The sequence below is a fragment of the Callorhinus ursinus genome, unplaced genomic scaffold (assembly GCF_003265705.2).
Source record: "Callorhinus ursinus isolate GAN/ISIS: 27379988/994484 unplaced genomic scaffold, GSC_fseal_2.0 scaffold21, whole genome shotgun sequence".
Taxonomy (NCBI): domain Eukaryota; kingdom Metazoa; phylum Chordata; class Mammalia; order Carnivora; family Otariidae; genus Callorhinus; species Callorhinus ursinus.
Window position 1 is genome coordinate 13,227,626 of NW_027397083.1, and position 15,975 is coordinate 13,243,600.

The 15,975-nt window shown below is 40.4% G+C and overlaps 1 protein-coding gene across 7 annotated transcripts in view; it reads right to left on the reverse strand.

Moving 5' to 3' along the window:
- Positions 1-1,150: 1,150 nt before the first annotated feature.
- Positions 1,151-15,975, reverse strand: part of IFTAP (intraflagellar transport associated protein) — a 71,692-nt gene continuing 56,867 nt past the window's right edge. For 5 of the 7 annotated variants that reach the window (XM_073904747.1, XM_073904744.1, XM_025878893.2 and 2 more), the window contains 2 exons: positions 12,053-12,192; positions 1,151-3,423 (listed from right to left, as the gene is read on the reverse strand). In XM_073904747.1, coding sequence (XP_073760848.1) covers positions 3,259-3,423; positions 12,053-12,192 — 305 coding nt within the window. In that variant the 3' untranslated portion in view covers positions 1,151-3,258. Of the gene's footprint in view, positions 3,450-4,626; positions 4,700-12,052; positions 12,193-15,975 lie in introns of all 7 variants that reach the window. The other 2 variants (XM_073904746.1, XM_073904745.1) reach the window with 2 other exon arrangements.

Genomic DNA, 15,975 nt, shown 5'->3' on the forward strand with positions numbered 1-15,975 from the left:
TTCAAGCTAGTTTGTGTTGCCACTGCTGCATTATTGCAAGACGCTTTTAAAATGTTCACCTTCCCTCCCATTCCGGCAGGCGTTTCTCCTTATCCTTTGCTCTTATTAATCTTACCTCTGATGCGACTACCTAATCCAGGTAAGCATTCTCCATCAATATAAGTGCAGGCTTCCTCTAAAGGCTCTTGGTTAGGGTTTGCCAGCCAGGGTAAGACAAACCATTGACATCGATTCAAGGGATCCATGGAGCTGAAAGTCCATGGGTCCACAGCTAGTTAGGGGAAGACTAGCGGTACAACTGAGACACAACTAGTTCATTCAAAGGCTTTAAGGAGCTCATTTTCCAGTGTCACTTTTGCGGTAATGCAGTTGCCCCAAATAATGCAGGAATCAAAATGCCAAAAGGAATAAAGCCAAAATCTAGTGCAGAAGCTAAACAGACAGAATGCTCTGCAGTAACATCCTCCGCCGGCCATTTAGCCTGGCTGGTTCATAAAACGCTCCACTAAAATGTAATTCTTTTTAAACACTTAGAAAGATAGTTGTGTGTTTTTTTCTATTAAAGAACTATTTAAGTCCATAAAATTGAGATGTCTTAAAAATGACGAAGTCTCTTCTTTATTCGCAATACCAAAATGTTGCACATATGCCGAGAGAAGAGAGTCCCTGGTCTTGTGAACAATTAGATCACAATGTGTTGTCCTCAAGGCAGTGTGTATATAGATCGTGTGCTAAAATCTTGTCTTAACCTCACAGACGCTCTCTCATTCCCACATCGTATCAATCAATAATCCTTGCTTGTTCTACTTCCAAATCTCTAATCAGATCCATGCCCTCCACCTCCACCTCTGCTGCTTTAATTCGAGCTCTTATCATCTCCCACACAAACTATTCCAACAGCGTCCAACCAAAAACTCCTACTGATTGCTCCTGAACCGGCTCAAACATCACCCCCTCGATGAAGATTCCCCAGCTCTCCGTTCATGATTAAATAACTCCACACACTTTGCCCCAGTAGCTCTCGGTGCACACCACTCTTCCAACACAGGCTGCCCCCTAAGGCGGGGCTGGCAAATACAAATATGCACATGTGTGGAATTTTCAATGTTCTAGGAGCCTCACTAAAAAGGCAAAGAGAAATCGGTAAATGTTAATAATATATTTTATTGAACCAGATATATCCATAATCATTGATCCATATCATTTCAACATGTCATCCACACAAAAAATATAAGATAGTCTACGATTTTTCATATTAATTCTTCCAAAATCCAATGTGTATTTCACATTTATAGCATATTTTAAATTAGGTACTAAAGTTGTCATCAAAAATAAATGATCTGTATTTACCTGTCATAAAATTTGTAGATGAAAAAAATAGATTCCCAGACCCACATTGTTCCAAATACATACTTGAAAGTTTTAGAGTAACTGTATCAAATATCAACTTTCGAAAAAAAGACTTGGGCCCTTTCTTTCTTTGTCATTGGCAAACGGTGTATTAATTTCAGGTGTATAAAATAGGGATTTGACATTCCTACACACTGCAGAATGGTTATCACAATAAGTCTAATCACCTACCACTTGTCACCTTACAAAGATAATAGAATGTTTTTGACTATATGTCCCATGCTGTACATTAGATTACCTTTTTATTTCACATCAAAGTAAAATTAACATTTAAAAATTAGTCCCTCAGTCATACTACCTACATGTCAAGTGCTCAACAGCCATCACAGCTAGTGGCTGTTACTTCGGACAGCATGGCCCTGCTGAAATTAGTGTATGTATCTGTCTTCCGAACTAAATCAGACCATGTCTAATTTACTACCTCTTCCCCATTGCCTAGTTTAAGGTATGGCACGAAAATAGTGTTTTATGAAAGTTTGTTGACTAAGATACAGAAAAAGAGATGTGGAAATCACCTGACTCTGTGACATTAAATCAAGAATGTCCTTTGTAAGGAATGTAAGTGGCACACACAAGCACAGGCCTGCATGAAAACTCATTAAGCCTATGCACATTTGACTTGTTACTGATTCCTTTAATAATGAAAATTACTTCATACCTACTATTCCCCCTTTTTCAGTGCCTTCACTGTTCTTTTCTCCTTCTGTTAACACATTTATGGGTATTCTTCACAATGAGCACTTTATAATATGCTTCCACATTCTCCAGTTACCTTCTCTACCTGCCTTGCCTTCTTAAATTATATTTTAAGCTGCTGGAGACAGACACCATTCCTTGTACTTTGTAACTATCATGGCTTAGTGGCAATACACAAAGTGCAAGAATTTAATATACGACATATAATCAATTCTCAGATGCCTTCTTTTTCAGCGGAGCCTCTCCCCAATCAATTCTAGAAGCCCAACCTCTCAGCACGCACATGCACACCCCAGTCTCTGGATAGCTGGGACCAGTGACCACCCCACACCGTCAGTTCGTCTCTATGTGCTTCAGTGTTTTACCCCCTAGTAGGTGGGATGATGTTTCCAGTCTTTGTGGCAATACCCCACATTGCCTAGTTGCTGTGCTGTCACCAAAATGGACCCTTCTGTTCTGTGCCCCATGGGCACCCTGGTAGGACGGCTGAAGCTGACACAGGCACAAGCCAGGGTGTCCCAGGGCATTCTGCACAGGGGGTGCCCTGGCAGGCAGGCTGGAGCTGAGGCAGTGTGCGGGCCGGGAGGTCCCTGAGCTCTCCGAGCAGAGGGGGCCCTGGTGGGATAGCTGAAACTAAAGTGGGGTGCCGGAGAGGAGGGGGTTGAGGGGACGGGCAAAACAGGTGAAGGAGAGTGGGAGACAACAGGCTTCCAGTCAGGGGAATAAAGGCATCGCCTAGGGAATACAGATGGCAGCTACACTTGTGGTGAGCGTAGCATAAGGTATAAACTTGTCAAATCACTATGTTGTACACCTGAAACTAACATAACATTTTGTGTGAATTATACTCAGATTAAAAAAAAAAAAAATTTTTTTTAAATGGACCTTCTGTAGCTGTTGCTTCCTGTCCCCATTTGCCACCTCCATCTCCCCTCGCCTCCCATGGGATTCCACAACACATGACAGCGGAGAATCCTATAAGTGTACAGATCTCTTTGGTCTTGTTAGTTACATCTCCCTCTTGACAAATAACTCTGATCAATTAATGCACAAGTAAATTTCGACAAAGGGAATTATAGTAGTTTTACCTTTTATTCTAATGTTGCTTGCATAACAACAAAGTAAACATTAACACCAAGATGTCTCAGTGAATCAACCGCGGGGTCCCTCCAAGTCTGTGTTGGTGACCTCTCTCTTCTGCTTGGATAGCTCTGTGATCACATCTAGCTCTGCAGGAGTGAACTTGGGGGTTAGCGTCACAACATCATAATCGAATTCTTCATCAAGTGAGAAGGGCTGAACTTCATCTCCGAGTGTCTGTAAAAGGTAGAAGGAAAAAAATCCTACAATCATTGTAAATGAAGAAAAAGTTGAAAACATAAACTCCCTATTAATATTTAATTCAACTTTTTTTTAGATTTCAGCACTCTCTGCTGATTAAGCTGTTTTTAAGTAAAGGAATAAATTCAATTATTCAATCTGACCTAATTTAAGTCTCTTAATATGCCCCATTTGTACCATCCTGCATCTGAATGAGTATCATTAACTAATTCTGCCCACAGCAAGAATCAGAGAGTATCTCTTGCACACATTCATTACATTTTTACCACTTGTAGTGTTAGGGCTCGAGGCATATGGAGAAACTGAGAGTTACATTAAAATGTGAGAAAACATATCTTGATATTTGATCAACCTTCAATACACCTTCACCATTTACTAAAAAAGACTTGTATCACTATAACAATTTTCAAAGATAAAAATACTCTACACTTAATGCACTTACTTCTTCAGATAATACCTATAGCTCCCCACCCAGTAACAGTGGGAAGTAAAACACACAACATCACCTCAAAAAGTCCAGGATCTCTTTCTCCTCCCAAGAATTTTAAAAATATTATAAGTCAGAGTAGCTGCAAAGCGACCCAATAATTCTGTACCTATTTATTCATAATCTGTGAGTTTTAAAGACTTCCTAAAGGAAGGTAGATATTTTTCCAATAAACAAAAAGAGAACACCTTAAATCACATTGTATTCACCCCTGAAAGAGCCTCTCCGAAAGCAAATGGTGTGTGATACAATGAAATTATCCGGCACCTCTATGTAGCTATATGATATGTGTGGTGATGCTAAAATAATTGAAAACTATGGTTTATGGAAGAATGAAAAAAAAATGCCCTGAAGCTATAATCGGCTTTAAACATTCTTGCATTCAAGATTATCTCATTGAGTGGATTTTGCAATGTTCTTAAAAATAGACGATGTAGCTGAGAAACTATGCGCTGTTATTAAAGGTGGGGGGGAAACATGAAAAGTAGGTATCTCCTATCTGTTTGGCAAGTTGCATCTTGCAGTTAGGTGTGCGGTGCTAATAGCCAACATGCAGCCATCTGCCATCCTTTCTAAGTAAAACCAGCAGGAGAACAGACGTCAGAGACTAGTTCATTTCCCCTTTATTTGAAACTGTCTGCGTGCTTTCCTGACAAAGCAATGCGGGGAGCTGCCATTGAGTGAGCGCCCACCTCGTGTCAGCCCCAGTACAAGGAACGGTGTGGGCATCAGCAGTCATCTTCAAACAACCCCTCTTCTGGAACTCTGAAAGGTTAAGTGACTGGCCTGAGGCTGTGCAATGAGTAAGGGAGAGAAGCCAGATTGGAATCCAGGGCAATCGGCTTCAGATAAAGCTTTACCTTCTCAACAAAAACACCAGCAAAAATCAACCTTGAGCTTTTCCCTAAGCCAAGTCATAGACAGCTCTTGGGGAGAAAAGACCTTTTTTAAATAAGCTAAGTAATTCCCATAGCTTATCATAAAAAACATATCCAAGGCTCCATGTAACACCATAGACTGTCTTTAAAAGAGCGGCTGTACACAGGAAGCCAATCTGCAGAGTAAACCGATCTGTCCATTTTGGTCACTTTCTAAGATTAAATTTATTACCACAGTGCAGGTGACAGAGTGCTAATATTGTCAAGAACAGCTCAGATGAGGAAACATAAACAATAACATAATATGTTCATTTCCTGAACATAAGCATCCTTGCCATCTCCATCTCTACTCAGTAGGAAGCACTGTGGCTGGCAGGCCTGGCCACACCCCCATCCTGAGCTGATTCCAACAGATCCTGGGAGAGGACCAGAAGGAGTCCCCTGTCCACCAGTGCGTCCGGTCTGATGGGATTCTTATTGCCCTCTTATGCCTGGTTCAAGGCCTGGCATCCACTTGTCGGCCAAGTTTCAGGCTACAAGTACCCACGTGGGCCCACTGCACTAGAAATTTGAACCCCCACCCCCATCCGAAGGCCTCTCAAACCTTACCTACACCTTACCAGCCACTCAGGAGATGCAGGCCCTTTGCTTTCACACACCTCCTTTTGGGGCTGGAATGCAGTTTCCAACGAGATAAATCTCTTTGCTGTGCTAAAAGCCCAGTGATACCAGACCATCGTCCTCACATTCCCTCTACACAACACAAACAACCCTCACATTCCCACCTCCTTCCCCTTTACCTGTTCACTCCATAAACATGTACCGAGTGTTTAACATGTATTAGATATGGGGAACACAGGGACGAAAACTGCAAATCTGTGTCCACCAGGCTTCCTCACTTCAGGGAGAACACAGAGTAAATGAACAATTTCCACATCGTGTGCCATGCTCTCCAATAGAGAAATGCAAAAAGGGACTGCAAAAGCACAGAGGGGGTGTGCCGAAGCTTACCTTACCCTCAGCTAAGCACTGCCACTCTCCAGAAAATCCTACTTGCCTCCCCACTCAGCACCCACTTGTGACCCACCTTGTATTAGCAACCCAGACAAGAGTACAGCTGTGTGTTGGACTTCCAGACTCTCTGATAAGGGCTCACTCCCATGGCCAACTTAGCTCTACATATGGCCCAACCCATCATGTCCTCATTCCTCTCCCTTGTCTGAGGTCCCAACATACCTTGTAGCCGTAATATCCAAATTATGGTACTCAAGTTGCAGAAGTTTATTGTTAAGTGGAAAAATCTTATTTTCCTTTAAGTTTTTTTTAAAGATTTTATTTATTTATTTGAGAGAGAGAGAATGAGAGATAGAGAGCACGAGAGGGAAGAGGGTCAGAGGGAGAAGCAGACTCCCTGCCGAGCAGGGAGCCCGATGTGGGACTCGATCCCAGGACTCCAGGATCATGACCTGAGCCGAAGGCAGTCGCTTAACCAACTGAGCCACCCAGGCGCCCTTAAGTTTTTTTTTAATACACTTAAATTTTTCTCGGTTATGGAGTATGATCCCCTTCATCGGTCATTTGGTGTTAACCGAAACAAGAGCAAGGAATAAAGTTTTTAGCTGGTCAATAAATTTTTTTTAAAGATTTTATTTATTTATTTGACAGAGAGAGAGATAGTGAGAGAGGGAACACAAGCAGGGGGAGTGGGAGAGGGAGAAGCAGGCTTCCTGTTGAGCAGAGAGCCCGATGTGGGGCTCGATCCCAGGACCCTGGGATCATGACCTGAGCCGAAGGCAGACGCTTAATGACTGAGCCACCCAGGAGCCCCTAGCTGGTCAATAAATTTGATGCCAACACAAGAGTTACTCATTTATAATACACTTAGAGTTATAAAAAATATACCTAAAAATATAAATTTCTTCACTTGGAAATGGAATTATTAATGGCAGCTATTGTTAGATTAACTCTCTAGGCAATCAGTTCAATGCTGAACTATAAAAGCAAGAAACCAAGAATAGCAGTAATTTCATATTTGCAATGCCAAAATGTGATGATACTCAAGACATTTTAAACCATGTGGGGTTATCCCTGTAATGTGGCCAGTACATCCCTGATTCCAAATGTCAGAGAGGCAGCCTCCTGCAGTCATTCAGTTACTTTTCATTCTTTCCACGAACCCTATGTTCCTGTGAAATTCTAGGCGTTGTGCTAGGTGCTGAGGAGACAAAGATGAAGACTTGTCTGACATCATAGAGAAAGGCGATAGACATATAAACAAGTTAGTACAGTAAAATAGAGTAAGTATAAACAGTATACTTAGGGGGTGATGGGAACAGAGAAGAGATACCTAACCCCACTCAGACTGTAAAGTACTGGGAAGGAATCAGAGAGGGCTTCCTGGGATAGGTGGTATCTAAGCAGAACCTTTTTTTTTTTAAAGATTATTTATTTATTTATTTGAGAGAGAGAGAGAGGAGAGCATGAGAGGGGGGAGGGGCAGAGGGAGAAGTAGACTCCCTGCCAAGCAGGGAGCCTGATATGGGACTCGATCCCGGGACTCCAGGATCCTGACCTGAGCTGAAGGCAGTCGCTTAACCAACTGAGCCACCCAGGCACCCCTCTAAGCAGAATCTTAAAGGATATTAGTTAACAAAGTTGAGGGAAGAAGAACTTTGCAGATAAGGGGAGTTCTAGTGAGCAGCCCAAGGAAATAAAATGCAAAGTTTCACGTGTGAGGATCTGCAAGTAGTTAAGTGTTAAGGTAGAGAGAAGCAAGAGAGAAAGATGGTGCCAGATCATGACGGTCTTATATGCTGTTTATCCTAGAGATGATGAGGTCACTGAAGGATTTTTTGAACGGAAGGTAGATACTTGGTCATCTTTGCATTTCAGGTAAATTCCTTCATTCATTCAAATTTTAACTGAGCACCTACAATGAGGCAGGTGCTGGACAGGTAGCTTTGTACAAAACAGAAAGATGCCCTACCTCTTGGAGATTACATCTACATCAGTTACTTGAAGAGTAAAAAGAGAGTAGATTTGGAGTCAGGGAGACTAGTTAGGAGACTGCTGGAGCAGTCCAGGCAAGAGATAATGAGAACAGGGAGCTGAAAGCAGAGATGTGAAAATATCATAAAGTAAAACTGGCAGCACTTGATGACTGATTTGGATATGGAAAGGCAAGAATGTGTGAAGGGAAGCAGGTAAAGAAAGACAAGCTCAGTTTTGAACATGTTGATTTGAAGGTACCCAAAGGAATCCAGATACAGATAACAACAGGCAATTGAAAACAGGAACCTGAAGCTCCGAGAAAGATCTGAAGCTAGAGATATGGATTTGAACACAAGCAGAAAAGGTAGTAACCTAGAGATGAAAGTGGATCCAAGTATGTAAGTGGGAAGAGGTTTAGCTGGAATCTTGAGCAACACCAACTCCTAAGGACTGGATGGAGGGAAAACCCCAAAGGAGGCAGGGAAAGAACCAACAGAGAAATGCACAAAGAATCTGAGCAGAGCAGTAAAACGAGAACCAGTGGACCATGAGGGTCAGGCAGAGTAGAGTGATCCATTAAAATAATGACTGGAGGGGCGCCTGGGGGGCTCCGTCAGTGAAGCGTCCTATTTCAGCTCAGGTTGTAATCTCAGGGTCGTGAGATCGAGCCCCATATAGGGTTCCGCACTGAGCCGCTGCACCTGCTCAAGATTCTCTCTCTCCCTCTCCCTCTGTCCCTCCCTCACTCTCTCTCTCTCTCTCAAAAAAACAAACAAACAAACAAAAACCTGGAAAGTGTCCACTGGGATCTGACAGTTACAGAGTAACTGGTACCCTTATTCTGAATACATCCAGGGCCTGAGGTAAAGAGAAGGCTGTTTTTCCTTTCCTTTGTTTTACTCCATTTCATTAAGGATGGGAGAGACTTGAACATGCTTACATGTTGAGGAGAAAGAACCAATAGAGAGGAAAAGAGAGAAAGACCCTGACCGTGTTATCATATCAGAAAAACACTCTCAGTGGGTAATGAGGTTTTTCATTTATTTATTTGTTCATTCAATAATTATTGCATGTTCACCATATGCATACAGCACTGAACTTGGCACTAATTCCTACTATTTTTGCTTTTTAATTAAGTGAGCTCATGAAGACACACATCAGTGAATTCAGGGTCCTCCAAGACAAGGGCCACATATGTAATCCAAAGTAGATGTACACTGCAATTCAGAAGACATCACTATGATCTTCAAAATGGCAGCTTTTAAAATACAGTAAAGTTGCAATTCTATTTATGTATTTCGGCTCTTGGCTACAGCGGCACATGCTGGGAATTCTCTTCCTTCGGGTTGGGTTCATTCCAGGGTTCTAAGCTATACGACTCCAAGGCTTTGGGATTACAAACTGAAATTCTGATTTATTTCAAAGAGAAGAATTTGTGCAATGGAAAACCAAATCCCCTGCTACTAAAAAGAAAACAACTGTGAATTAAGTTATTGTGTTATTTTTGCCTACAGAGCTGAGAGAAGTATGTGGATTTGAGGGGTCTCATTTCAAATCTAACTGAAATCTTTTCATAGCCTCTCAGGGAATAGAATTTGCACACTGTTAGAAAACGGCTAGTTTCCTTAAAATTGTTCATGTGACTTATTCAAAGAGAGACCCTGTTACCAGAGAAATCATTTTCGTTCATAGTACGACACAGGCAAATTAAAGAAAACAGAACTAATGCTCAAATCAGTAAGAGCAGCATTTAGCTGTAGGCTACCTTACAAAGTAATATAGTAAATAAACCATCTTTATAGGTGAAAAAATTTAGAGTCCCATTACGAATTGGAAAAACAGGAGATCTCCCACTGAAATACCACAAAAGTTTCTTCTATGATTTGTGGTTGGGGGAAAGGAATGGGAGGAAGAACACCATTTTTCATCTTCCTAATGTAGATTCTTTTTGCTCTATAAAGCTGTCATAAAATTCATCAAGACAGAATTACTAAGGCACGAAGTTATTCACAAACGGAAAAATGGAAGGTTCCTGGCAAATGTTTGACTCTAAGGGGGAGATACACATATACAAAACCCCAGTGACAAAATTAGGAAAAAAATTAAATTGGTCTAATCTGTATCAGGAACTCATAGTCTCTTCTTAGGCAATTAAGAGGAGATCAAGACATCCAGGACACATTCTCATCTTTGAGACTGATATCACGGAAAGCAGCTACCATATCTAGCCCAAAATTGCCCATTGGTTGGTCCTTACAGGACATATTTGCTAGAAATTGATTATTATGATCTTTTACTGGCAGTGAGTGCTTTAAAATAAGATTGATACTGTTAAACCAAGGCGCAATTGGTATAGTATTAGGATTATAGACAGTTCTGAGAAGTTTTTCTAACAAATTGTGGTCAGAAATAAAAATCCCAACCAAGATAGTCTAGGTATTCGAAAAACAGCAAAAGTTCTTCATCTATGTTTCCTAAGTTTGCCAACAGAAAATTTGTTCATATCATTTTGACTCCAACATTTAAAAAATGTTCACATTTTCTGGGAAGAAATTGATGTTCCTTTTAAAGATACAATCATATCCAAGGTTTTAACCTGCATTTTTACTGGCTACTTGATGGATCCTAGGAATCATTCAGTTTTTTTAACCCATCAACAGAAACGATTTTATAACAATTCCTATAATGACACTAAGTGCCATGACCACTGGCTGGTCCAGCAATTTGTGTGGTCACAATGGAAGTCAAGAACATGAACAAGTCTTTAAAAGAAACCGATTCCTGCTAGAAATAACACTGCAATTTTAGTTTCTTATTACTCGGAGAAAGCAATCTGTAATTCAAAGAGCACACTGAAGAACGGCAGTCCCTACCAGTTTATCTGGTAACCAATTCAGGGGTTTAATATAAGCCCGCAAGCCTCCTAGACACATTTCTGTGATATCTGTAAACAAAAGTTCTATGAGAAAGGGGCAATTTAAAATTGAAACGTATGGATTACCTTTGACTGAACGACTGCTTCTGTAACAGAATATCTTTAAGTGACAAGACCGGTAGTACCCAAATGATCAAACAAGCAAACCCTAGGGGGTTTATTAGGAAGCAATAATAAAGAGCCCTTCACCACTTCTTGTACCTGATATGCTTTTAATGTTGGGAGTAAACAGGGTGATCAAAGTCATTACCCAACACCACCAGCAGCCTTGGTTAGTGTGCATTTGTAACTTTCTACATGTGCCGCTGGGACAGTGCAGGCGTGGCAGAGATTCCGTGCCCCCTGATTGTGAAGCGCTTGGCTAGATGACACTTCCCAGCGCCCCTGGTGGCTGGACAGGGACATGTGACTAAGTGGTCACCAGTGGAATGTGAGCAGAAACGAAGAGTCCTGAGTCCTAAGCTGTGGAGAAACATGCCGCTCCCACGCTCTTCTCTGCCGCCCCTCCAGGTAGGACGGTGACCTGAGTTGGAACTTTCACAGGAGGGCAATGTCCTAAGGCACAGTGGAGATCCGGAGAGAAGGAACCTGGGGCCCTGATGACCCCAGGAAAGAGCAAATGCTCACTTTATAGGGCGCCTGGATGGCTCAGTCGGTTAAGAATCTGATTTTGGCTCAAGCCCTGATGTCAGGATCCTGGGACTGAGCCCCATGTCAGGCTCCCACTCAGCGGGGAGTCTGCTGCTCCCTCTGCCTCTGCCCCTCCCCCACTGCCTGTTTATGTGTGTGTGTGCTCTCTCTCTCTCTCTCTCTCAAATAAATAAATAAAATCTTTAAAAAAAATAGAGGCTTTCCATAGACTGTTACATGAGAAATAAAGTTCTATCTCCGTTTCAGCCACTGACTTACTATTGGGATTCTCTACAGCAACAGCTTGGCCTTACCTTAACCAATACAAGATGTTTATAGGACCTCGGAAACACGAGTAAAAAGAAAATGGCCAGTCCAGGCAAAAAGAGAGAATCTATTGCATAGTCCCCAGATGACACTGTCCTGTAGCATGGCATACCTCATGAAACAAAAATAGTTTCCACGTAAAAACATAATTGCTCTCCGTGTTTAAAAAGAAATCTATACATTAGAGATAAATGGCAGTCAGGGGGACTCAATTAAGCAACATGAATTCTAAATTTTCCCAAAGCTAAGAAAAAACAAAAGAAAACAAAAAACACAAGGATATAGCAGCCTTTCTCTGAAAGGACAAGTTACAAACTCAAGGCAATTTCAAAACTGACTGAACTCCCTATGGAGTACCTCTTCTGTTTGTTTGTCTCCTCCTCCCACAGCGGGCCCCGGCTTGAACCCAGAGGCAAAGGGCTGGGCCACAGAAGGAATGTAGGAAGGGACACGCGTGCATAGGTCCTCCTCCACTTCTCCTGGAAGCAGCAGCGAATCTGTTGGGTACAAAATATTTCAGTCGATCCTTTCACCAAGTTCACAATTGACCTAAATCACCTAAAAGCCCACAATAGTCGAAAGAGTGAAGTAAAACTACGAAAGTAGGTTCATTCGACAATGCCTGTCCTCATTTGGGGATTTACCCAAGGGATTCCCTTTTCCATAAAATAGAAGTCAGTGGTGCATTTATTTTTATCTTATTGTCTCAAGGTCACATTCCATCCAAAAGGTCTGGGAGAAGGATCATTTAGGGACTGACTTGATCATGCCTCTCACCCCCAGCCCAATTTCTAGCTCTGTAGGAAAATAAGGCAAGATGTTACCTTTGCCTCATTTTCCCATATTTTCCGGAGGGATGGAGAAAAAGGAAATGAAGTGCTGAATTCATCCTGAAACACTATGGCAATATTTCAAAATATACATATATTAAAAAACAGTGATGCCAGAAGGAAAGAACTTTAACTTTCAGCGGAAAAATGAAGCACTCTGTCATATGCAGAATTCATGGTCTGATGTTTGACGCTGCAAACAACATGTTTCCAGCTTGTTTAGCACCATGACAAGAATTCAATAACCAATCTGGGTTTTCTGATCCGTCTATTGTAAGTGGGATCTGTTGCCTTATTTTTGTACGTGTGACAGAACACGGGGGCATCACCATCAGATCTTCCACAGCTTTCTTTAAGGGGGACAAAAAATAAAAACAAATAGAAGCACAACAGGCTTCCTCATCAATCCAAGCTTTCATAGGACCAGAAGGGTGGCTGGAGCTAGCCAGTAACTTGCAGCTGGCTCAGGATGATGCTGCTTGCTCCTCAATGATGATCCTAATGAAGACACTAATTAAGTTCTCAGTGGAAGTAATTAATTAACAACAGGCCCGCCTTGGCTGTCGCCAATAGCAGCATGTATATAGGGAGATAATTAAGCAGGTATTGATATTCAAAAACTGAAACTTACTTGAAATATGTCTCTCACCACTACAGATAACACCATCACAAAACACGTTAATTACAAAATTCTTAGGACTCCAGCAACAGAACATAGTCAGCCTAGAAACTGAACCTGTGTGTGGGTAGGGGTATCGTGAAGAATAGATACTTCTACTATGATTAATTATTGGAACCTTAAGATATGACTTAATTAGCAGAAATAAAAACAATAGTCAACACTTATATGAGCTGACATTTTATAGGCATCAATTCAGCTCAACCTCCCAACAGTGCTATTACGTCCTGTTTCACAGGCAAGGAGCTCTAAGCAAGGAGAGTAAGCTCATTCAAGGGGCCACAGCTAGAAAGTGTCAGAACTGGGAAGTCTGTCAGCAGAGCCCATACTCTGCCCACGACGTCACATCATGAACTTCTTTTAAACAAGCAATTTCATTACGTAACTTACTGAAGTTTATCAGATTATACAACCAAACTCAGAGCCAAGAAATGTCACAACTATCGCACATTAGCATGGTTAGTCAGTATTAAGTACGCTTAAACATTTTATACCCAGAGAAGTAATTTTTTTTTTTTAACTCAATAAGGTTGATGGAAAGATTGGCTTTCTAATATATCTACTCATGAGCTCAAATCCACCTCCCTCATTGAGCTCCCTGGTGTAACTGCCTGGGACTGATACAAGCCTGGTCAGGGGCCTGCCAACAACAAAAGCAAGAAGAGAAAAGTTCACGCCTCTTCATGGGAAAGCCCGTACCTCTGAGACCACTGGCTGCCAGCTCCAACATTAGTTCAAATGTGAATCAAAATCAATTTTGCTTTCAGAGCTATTTAAAATCTGATTGACAATATTATGCAGCAAGGAGGACAATTCTCTTATTCCTATGCTGAAACTCTTTGGCTCCCTGACATGTTTGCAGAGAAGGTAGGATTTTCAACAAAAACTGTTTCTTTCATAAAGATTTTACTGCCATGGAAACAATTCCCTCAAAACAATAAGATTCAGTTTCCTCCGCACCTTAAATTCTTGTCATATGTTTCTTCAGTGTAAAAGCAAAATGCACAAATGCATATTCACTGATGCCTAACACAGCACCTGACACATAGCAAATTCTGAACAAATATTTGAGACGGGAAATGATTTCCCCACATCTTGCCTTTTAAACTCCACAGCAAGTATCAAGAGTCTACCTACCAACAGGATATTGTGGATGAAGTAAACTATATATAGTCCTTACCCTCAAACACTAAAGTCTGTTCCAGGGGTAGGATTTTCACACATAAAATCAACCCAAGAATAATCAAGAATAAAACTGAACAGCTCTAGCCCTAAAGAGGACAGATTTATAAAAGAGTGAAACTAATATGAACAGGAATAGTCTGGTAAGGCATATTTTATGAAGAAGGCTACCTTATCTTTCAGCCATTTTAAAATCATATGTAAGTTATTTATATACTCACATTCTCTCAGAGAGAAAAATGATTATATTCATTGATGGGGGGGGGATGGAATTTCTGAAGTTCTCTGTAAAATTCTCCAAAACTGAAATGCTTTATGAAACTTAATCTGATCTTATTAATTGTTGTTTCTGAAATAACCAAAGGCCTTGTTTTCATCTTAACTAAATACCACTATCTTGGCTGATGTGCACTGCAGAGTCAAGGTATCTCTCAAAAGTGAATCTTCATGTTGGATGGCAAGACTGGTTGAAAACATTCCAATCTCTTCTTTCTCAACTACATGATAAGAATTTCAACATTTACAAACTATGTGTTTATGCCATTTGTCTTTCCATATTAAGTCAATAATCACAAGTCAAAAGCTATAATCAGATAATCTAATATAACATTAAAAAGTAAGCAATCTACCTGACATCTCATAATTTAGAGAGCAATATTTAATCTGCCTGGCATATTTATAAAAAATTAACCAATCTGTTCCTTTGTTGCCATGTTGAAATGGTCAAAATTTCCTGAAATTTTGGGCCCTCCCCAAGACCAAAAAGAATATAGATAAGAACTGCTTTAGTAATAAGGCCTCTTCAGCACATAGTTTTCTGCTATGATAGTCCATCTCACTGGTTCTTGTTCGTAAAAATTTTTGAAGACCCCCAAAGAGCTTTTGTTTATTTGGGTTATATCAATCAATATTCATCATATTAGAAATTAAAACTGACAAATTTGCAAACATTGAGTTATTGAATCATTGACAACAATACCATTATATATTAAAATAAATATTTTTATGAAAAATCTCTTTTCCAAAAACAGAAAATAGTAGGGAAGAAATACTGTTTTACATTTTAAAATTTTTGTAAATGTCTTCCTTAGGAGAAAAAAAGCTAGGTTTTATATTTGCTTCTGCATTCAATTTTGGAATATGCTGTTTCAGTTGAAGTAAATGAAGAAAATCTAGTCTCACACAGAAATGCAGTTGGAAAAGAGAGGAGTACTTTAATAGTCTTTTTATATAATTGTGGATATTTTTCTTGATGCTATACCAGATCTTGACAAATGATAAAGTTTTTAAAAATAGTTTCAATGTGCAACCTGAAGCCATTTCAGTGAATTTTTCATACTGTTACATTAAAATTCATTGGTCTATCTTACACATAGAATGGATCTTTCTCCTATGCATAATTTTGTAACATCATAAATTGGTCATTTGGAAAATATTGGTTCACTGTTTTATGTAGCTCTTCCAAATGTTGACACATTTCATTATACAGTATAAAGATCACATTAGTTAACATCACCAATTTTATCAGAAAAGTCATTAAATATTGGGAAGCTGTCAAGCTCACAGGACTGGATACAAGTTTTCCAAAA